We start from the raw sequence: 8,565 nt of genomic DNA on the forward strand, positions 1-8,565 counted from the left end.
AAGGCCTCTCATTCTGAGGTCAAAATGTCAGAAAATAGGGAACAATGTCTACTAAGTCTTAAGGGGAAAATGTTTTAAAAGAGGAAGTGACAGAGAGCCTGCCTAACATTCACAAAGCCTTAAATTCCAAAATAGCAACAACCAAAAGTATTAAGATGAAAAAGAAAAAAAAAACAAAGAAAATAAAACTGCTATCCTGAAACTGAGTACTGGGGTTTCGGAGAGATTGACATGTACACCCCATGGCTAAAGGCATTGAAAGATTGATGCCAACTGATCAAGGAAGAGATAAATATAAGAAGGAACAAAGAAAGCATAATTTAAGGTGGCATATTCTGAGCATTTACAAGGGGATCAAAACGATGTGTTTAGGTTTTTAAGCAATAACTAGGTTTACATTAGGAAAGAATTTTCAAGGAAGAAAGCATTTATTAAGATAACAACAAGTAAGAATACTACCTCTTATGCTGCATCCAAAATAAGCTACAATGGGTCAGTTTAAGTTTTCTCAAATTAAGTAGTTTTAAATTACATACATACACTTACTTTAGTGTCAAAGATTCTTACACACATTGAAAACTAAAACTGTGAAGAGAAGGTAAAGGTGAGGGATACAGCAAGAGAGAGACTGAAAACTTCTACAAAGTAAATAACGGCAACGACTAACAATTAGATGTCAATAAAAACTAGGAAATATTCTATGCACAGAGCATAAATCTCATACATGTGATATGCATGAACTTCTCATAAATCAGAAATAAAAATCAAATGCCAATGGAAAGATATTAAAAGTCAATTTGGAAAAAAATATAAATGTCAAAATGTTAATAAAAAAATCTACCACAGTGGGTAAACAAGTCCAGATTAGGGCATCAATTTTGTTTTTTAAGGATGAAGTTTTAAAAATTGTGGCGCAAGATACAAATTCTCTTGGAGTTAGGGTCAGCTGTCACTCTTGCATGCTGCTAAAATTAGAAGAGGCATCGTGACAGATTGTCACACAAACCTCAGCAGCACTTTAAATGTCCAACGACAAAGCACCTCTGCTTCTAGGAATTTATCCAAATAATCAGAGGCCCAAACACACTCAGGGTACAAGCCAAAATCTGAGATGATAAATTACCCATGTGGCACAGGGACAAAACAAGTACTTTAAGGAAACATCTCCCATTCTACTACTGTGCCTCAAAAAGCATGCTGCAGAAGAAAAGTCATTACATCCACAATTGCCCAGATGTTGTTTAAAGTTGTTGCTCTGCACCTCCAAAATGCATAGAAAAATTAGATATATGAATATAAACACAGTGAGAAGGGAAAGAATATGAGTAGGAGCTATCTTTTGGGTGTTGAAATGCCTGGGAACTTTTCTTTTCTGTATATTCATTTAAAACACATAATAAGAGTTCTCAGAAATACCCTCAGGGTCAGGTGAATACGAATGTACTATGACTGACATCTGAACTCTCAGTTCTCAAACTGGCACAACCCAAGCACAGGGCAAGGTCACAATAACCAAGAGAGAAACATCATTAAAGTGAACACCAGGCAAATTAAAGTGAAGATGTGGCCCCACCATTCTGGAAAATTCACTGTTCAGATATTCCAGATAGGCCAAGACAGACAGCGACTAGCCAGAACATCCAAAGAGCAGCTGTTGATGATCCAGGAAGACACAAGACCCCAGCTCATCATGAAATGTTGAAACCACAGTGGAAACTTCTACAAATGGGTATCAAGCCACAGTGAGCATTTGTATAGTTCCTGTGAAGGATTCTAGGAACGCCAGATCAGTTGTCACAGACATATGTAATAACCATGCAATTCCTCATTTCTAGTAATTGATTATTTAGGAAATCACTCATTGATAGTTCAGCAGAATTTTACTAGATTTCTCTTATAATCAAAAATGAAATTACTATCACTTAAGAAAACCTGATATTTAAGAATAATTCAACTACTTAGGAGATAAAACACAAATTATTTAAATGTTATTGCAAATAAATGTTCCCATCCCCAACTGTTAACATATTTAATATTTGCTTTATTATTTTTAATTATGTGGTGTGGGACACGGGGATCTGTATATGGGTGTGTGCTTGTGAGTGTTGCTACTCATAGAGGCCAGAAGCACTAGATCCTCTAGGAGCTGAAGCTAGAGGCAACTATGGGACATCCAAAATGAATGCTGAGAACCCAAGTTGGGTCCTCTGCAAAGGGAGTACATGTTCTTACCCATTAAGCCACTCCTTAAGCCCCTAGACGATATATTTATATATAATTATTATATATTTAAATTTTTAATACTACATCTTAAAACTTTTAAAATGTGCCTATGGCTAGGAATACAGCTCGGTGGTACAGTCTAACATGCATGAAACTATGAGTTCAATCCATAATATCACAAGTAAAATATTTTTGAAAGTGATTCCAAAGCTACATTCAAGGGAAAATTCATAGTATCAGATATTTTCATTATAAGGGGAAAGGAAAAAAAATCACATAAAAACTCAACCCTGCAGTTCAAGACACTGGAAAAGAAGAATAACTTCCTTTTTAAACTACAAATAAAAATGGAGCATATAATACATTTAAGAAGTAAATCCAAAAACGCTCAGTACAGACTTTGATTAAGTTTATGTGAAAAAAGAAAGAATTTATTGTTATGTTTTGAAAATTCTTAGTCTGTCCTTTTTTTTTTCTATCTTTAATACATGGAGAACCTGAAGAGGTTTTACTGACGGGAGCAAGGAGAAAAGAGACATAAGTATTCCCCTTCAGACAACAGATCTTGCTGCAGTTACCAGAGAATTTTCCAGAGGGCGTTTATACACCTGCCTCCTTTCACATTCAACCACCTCACTGGGAAGACACTTCCCTAGTCCCTTCTCTCTGCTTCCCACAACTCATCACTAAAGCTTATGTTCTAATCAAGGCTGCATCTACATTGGGGCAAAAAGGGCAACCATGTGTTCTGGCTTACCGAGAGAAGGTTAGGACAATACTAGGGTTAACTTTAAGGTGGCAATGGCAGAAGATGGTTGCTACCTTCTCTTACAAACAAACAACAACAACAAACAATCATTCCATTTTACCAATTAAGATGTGGGAGCCAGATGTTGGAGTGAAAGCCTGTTAGCTCAGAGAGGCAAAGAAAGCACCCAGATGACTTTTTCCTCAACCAACTTCACAAAAGAAAAGTTCTCCTTCTCCATACTGTCTCAAAACCCCTTCAAACTGAATGTCCCTTCCTTCTATTTTCTCTGTAGCTCTCTATTTGTCTTCCTGTCTTCCTCTTACTCTTCATGGTTTTGCCCTGTGTTCACTCCCTGTCAACTGGTTGCTTGCTCCTCCTCTCAGTCTATGATTTTATTTAATACTGTTTAAAATAATCAGAAAGCTCTTGGATTAAACATGTGTGCTAGAGCTGAGTCACACCATAACTAGAAAATAAGTTTCTTCAGTAAGTAATACAATCTCAGGGTTCATAGTGTGATCAAGTATCCTGCAACAGACAGAAGCAAAGATTTTACTGACAGGCTAGGACAGACTGAAAGAAAATCTTCAGCAGATCCCCCAGAGGTAGTATTAGGATGCCCTCTGGCTTCTGGGATGCCAGCAAGAGCAATGCTGAAAGAGACGAAGAGAGCCACAAGCTGCAGTTCTTGCAGTGGTCATTGACAGGAAGCTGGCCACCAAACAGAAAAGTGACTGGGTCCTCCAAACAGAAAAGAGACATTATTTTGCAGGCAGGAGAGTTAAAACATACCATGACCCCAAACTCCAGTTTTATACCCCTGCCCATGTATCTAGATGCCATCTTAGAGGAACAAGAAGTGGGAAAAAAGCAATCTGATACATGGAGTGTGTACTTCAAGAGAGAATGGATATTATCAGAAAGAGTTGCTGAAACTATCACACATGCACGTGCGTGCACACACACACGAACACACACACACACACACACACACACACACACACACACACACACACACGAGAAACATACACACACTCCACCTTGCCCAGAACTCATAAACACACATATGCACACATGCTCAAGCACACACACATGTGTACATGCATACATACAGACACACATGCACAAACACACATACACACACACGCACACACACAAACAGACACACACACACGCCTGTGCACTCACGCACATGCACATATACATGAATGAGTTTGAGAACAGGCTTCTGGCTCCACATGACCTGGGTTTGACTCTTGGCTGTGCCACTCTATGACATCAGGAAATTATCTTGTGTGTTTCAATTTCTCAATCTATGAAATGAGAACTGTTTCTTTTAGCGGTTCAAAAGCATAAACGAGTTAATAAATATAAAATGCTTGGATCAGTGTCTGCTACACAAGAAGCATTCGAATGATGATGGGTACTCTTATTATTGTTAAGATCAGTAATAAGAAAAAGCAGACCAGCCACGGAGAAATGAAACAAAAAAAACAAAAAATGCCGAGTTCTCTATATACCCAAGCAGTAGTGAATTACAATTTACTCCCCTGCTCCATGAATAATAAAAATCATGAGTGAGAAAGATATAAAATAGATCAAAGGACAAAAAGTTTTTTTGTCACAAACACAACAGTCTGGTTTAAACAAGAAGAATCTTTTTAAAAAATGGACCGTGTTCAGTAAAAGTATGAATTGCCATTATTAGTTCAAGAAGTATGGCAAGTAGATCTTTCAAGAGAAGGATGCCAAAGAAATAAATTCATTAGTGACCTCTAGAAAGACCTGGGATTAGACAGTAAGGAGTATGTGCTTTTGAACTTCCCCAAAGGAAAATCCCAGGATGAACAATAGTTGAATGACTGACTTGTAGACAGAAGGCCTCCCAACCCCATTTAATAAGGAAAACTGCTCCTTCCATGTACATAAAGTTGGGCAAAATCAAATACATAGCAGTCTTTTTATCAAAAGTTTCATTACTCCAGAATTTCCTAGTGTCCCTAACAGACTCTGGAATTCCAATAAGGTACCTGTGGCAGCCTGTAATAGTTCCTCGGTGCAAAGTTTCTTCAAAGTACTTCCTGACCTTTCTGAGGATCAGGCCTAGAGCCTTGTGTGAAACAACGTCCATTCATGTGATCAGAAGATTAAGATGGATTCAAGAGCCAAGAATATACAGAAGGATGGATGGAGAGAGAGAGAGAGAGAGAGAGAGAGAGAGAGAGAGAGAGAGAGAGAGAGAGAGAGAGAGAATACAAAATTGCCATCATGGCAAAGCAGAACAGGATGCAGCAATGCTCCAGAGATGTGTGGAAGCAGAAATTGACTCAACTCTTCTAGGAAGCAATTGGAAAGAAATGTGATTTAGAACGTTAAATGCAGGTTCATTTTGACCTAATAATCCAACTATCAGTCCTTCTAAGGAAATGAGTATGAAATGAAGATAAAAATTTACATACAAGGATAGACTTAATAGAATATCTCCTAGCAAACAAAACGAAATGAAGATTGGAAAGCATTTAAATGAGTAAAGGAGAAATTATTAAATAGACTACAGAATATTAATATGGTGATTAACTAATAACAAGTAACATTGGTGGGAGGTGATAAAATCATGTTCAGGTATATTATCCTTTAGAGAAAAAAAGATTACACACAAGCCACAAAGTACAATGTCACACGTATTTTTCACATATAGGAAATAGACATTACAGAGACATAAAGCAGTCCCAACCTGAAAATGATACTTGGGTGTGGGACTCTGAGTTAATATTAATTTCTTTTATGTATTTCCCCGATGTCTTTCTGTATTAAGTTGTGCTATTTCTATAATCAGAAGAATAGATATCCAATAATTACTGTACATTAATACACACCCATAATAAGGAAGAAATGTAAGTCCTTGTTCATCCAGGACAAACACACAGAAGAATTACATTTCTTCAGTCTCAACACAGATGCACTTGAAAGCACAGAAAACAAAACCCACCAACAAAACCCTCAGTAAAGATGGGTGAGTGGCTTCTCTGGGGTTTTCCACACACCATTATCTATATAATTCAGCACCCATCTTTGAAAGTGTAGCTGTTTCAGTGTCTTGGTTGGAAGAATCTAACATGGAGAGATGCGGTTTAAAAGGTTGATTACATAGTCTCTCTCTCTCTCTCTCTCTCTCTCTCTCTCTCTCTCTCTCTCTCTCTCTCTCTGTGTGTGTGTGTATGTGTGTGTGTGTGTCCCTCTTTCTCTGTGTGTGAGAGAAACAGAGACACAGAGAGATAGACAGAGACAAAGACAGACAGAGACAGACAGAGACAGACAGACAGACGAGAGAGACACAGAGGGACAAAGACAGAGAGACAGAAAGATATTCAGGCAAACCACCCAAGGGAATCCCACGGGTCTCGCAGGCTTGCTCAGTCCTTGCCCACCCGCTCTTAAGGGCCTTAGTACCTGTTCCTGGAGCGTGGTACTGGGGTCGTCAGGTTCCAGAGAGTCCTCAGTGCAGCCGAGGTACCACTGGTGTCCTCTCTGCTTTCCTCCACCGACAGCCTGCACAGCCAGCGAGAAAACTAAGTTACCACACCGCATTGGAAGCCAGTGTGGCTGGCAGACTGGGCATTGCGCTCCAAGCATAACCAGAGCGTCTTTGTGCACCCCAGCTCCCAGGATGGGTCCCTAATCTTGAAGTTAGGGAGGAATAAAACCATAGGAGAAAACCGGGAGTAGAATGGGGGAGTTCTGGAGCCTGGCGGGAACCTTCTTCAGTAGGTTACGCTCCGCAGCTTCCTTGCCCACAGTGGCACTATCCGGAGCCCTCCCAACCCCGACGTGTCGCTTTCCACTACATACGAAGCCATCCGGCCAAGCGTCGCCTCTTTGCGACCCCCGAGGCCCACCCTCAAGGAGCTGCTTGGTCAAAAGTCTAAGAGTGGTCAGTCACCCAGATCTTTCCGGGGGTCCCCAGGAAGCAACGCCCAAAGCACAGCGTGGGCGCACCGGACCTTGCAGGTGGGGCGAGTTGAGGCCGGGGAATTACCTGGAGCGAGCGGGTACGTCCTCCGGGCACCAGAGCAGACGCAGGAGGAGCAGCAGCATCAAGCTGCTTACCAAGGCGAACAGCGTGCCCCCCGGTCGCATCCTGAGCCACGGGAGCCCTCGCCGCCAAAGCTGCCGGGGCGAAGCGCAGCCGGGGCGGCACCGACTCGCCGCTCCGGTCACCGCCGCCGCCGCTGCCGCCACCGCGGCCGCTGCCACGCACACCCCCAGCGTTCAAAGGCGGTGGCGCTGGCCGGCACTCTGGGGGCTGCCCCGAGCCCAGCCTGCAACAGTGTTGCCAGGCACCGAGCCGAGGAAGCAGCGTCCCGGCTCGCTCGCTTCTTCCAAGCCAGACCCCGGCCGCTGAAGCTAGCGGACTGCTAGCGGATGACGATCCTCTGAGCTCGCCGCCTGTCCTCCCGGAGGCGCTCGGTGCCGCTGCGGGCTCTGGTCGCTGCAGCCGCCACTGCCTCTGCCTACTGCTGCCGCCGCCGCCGCGCGGGGTCACCTGAAGGTTGGGGCATGAGCGCTCAACTCCGCGCTGATTGGGCTCCAACTTTTCAGCTGCTCTCACCTTCTCCTGAGTGCGCGCTTGAACCCAATCGACACACCCAATCACACTGTGGCTCTCCTGTATAGCTGGGGCCCTGAGCTAGAACCTGGAGGACTTAAGAGAAGAGCAGAAAGGACTCACTTCAAAAAGTTTGCAAACTGAGTTGCTCAGCTGGATCCTCCCACGTGCCTGAAAGCTGCCAGGGTCTTGGTGACATTTGAGTAGACCTTGGCATTGCATGGAAATAGTCACCTTCCCACCATGTAATGTGGACAGTTGACACAAAATTACCAGGAAATCTTCAAGGGCGACTAGTCCACCCACCTTTGGCCAGATTCATTCCTGTCTACTTTTAAAATTTGTTCCATTGGGCATCTTCGTGTGCAGTACTTTGTGTTATGGATGAGCATGCGATTGTGTGACAGACTGACTGCTTATGCATTATAAGAACAGAATTGAGTAGTGGTGACTGAGAGCCTATAGCTCTCAAAGCCTGAAATGTTTACCATTGTTTATCAAACATTTTCCAGAAAACCAGATTGGTTTACCACCAATGGAGGTGATCTCTGGATTTTAAATGCTTGCCTAACCCAGACCCTAGTTGGAACTGTAATGAACACAAGAATTTCACCAAGAAGAGAAGAGCTCACCAACCAATCATAGGCAGCCAACCCATCAGAATATGCAAATAGTCAGTTACCTACATGTAGCCAATCAGGTGATCCCTCTACTAAGACTCTTTGTGCCCCACCCTCATAGAAATAGGAGGAGGGGGGATGGGATAAGGGGTTTTGGGGCAGAGAATGGGAGAGGAGATAACATTGAAAGGTAAATAAATAAAATATCCAAAAAAAAAAAAAAAGAAAGAAAAGAAAAGAAAAAGACAGATAATGAGTCTGGCAATTGTAGTCGAGCAGTCCAGACTTTTTGTCAACAATTTATTACGGGGATTTTGTATAATCCTCAAGGACAAGGTATTGTGGGAAAGGCAACTTTAAAAAGA

The 8,565-nt window shown here is 42.2% G+C and overlaps 1 protein-coding gene across 3 annotated transcripts in view; it reads right to left on the reverse strand.

Annotated features, from left to right (window-relative positions):
• The window catches only part of St8sia6 (ST8 alpha-N-acetyl-neuraminide alpha-2,8-sialyltransferase 6), a 129,716-nt gene extending 122,512 nt beyond the window's left edge, over nt 1-7,204 (reverse strand). The window contains exons 1-2 of one of the 3 annotated variants that reach the window (XM_034510744.2): nt 7,011-7,204; nt 6,425-6,523 (exon numbers count right to left, since the gene is read on the reverse strand). In XM_034510744.2, coding sequence (XP_034366635.1) covers nt 6,425-6,523; nt 7,011-7,111 — 200 coding nt within the window. In that variant the 5' untranslated portion in view covers nt 7,112-7,204. The remainder of the gene's footprint in view (nt 1-6,424; nt 6,524-7,010) is intronic. The other 2 variants (XM_076939519.1, XM_034510745.2) reach the window with 2 other exon arrangements.
• Nucleotides 7,205-8,565: the final 1,361 nt, after the last annotated feature.

The sequence above is a fragment of the Arvicanthis niloticus genome, chromosome 8 (genome assembly GCF_011762505.2).
Source record: "Arvicanthis niloticus isolate mArvNil1 chromosome 8, mArvNil1.pat.X, whole genome shotgun sequence".
Lineage (NCBI taxonomy): Eukaryota > Metazoa > Chordata > Mammalia > Rodentia > Muridae > Arvicanthis > Arvicanthis niloticus.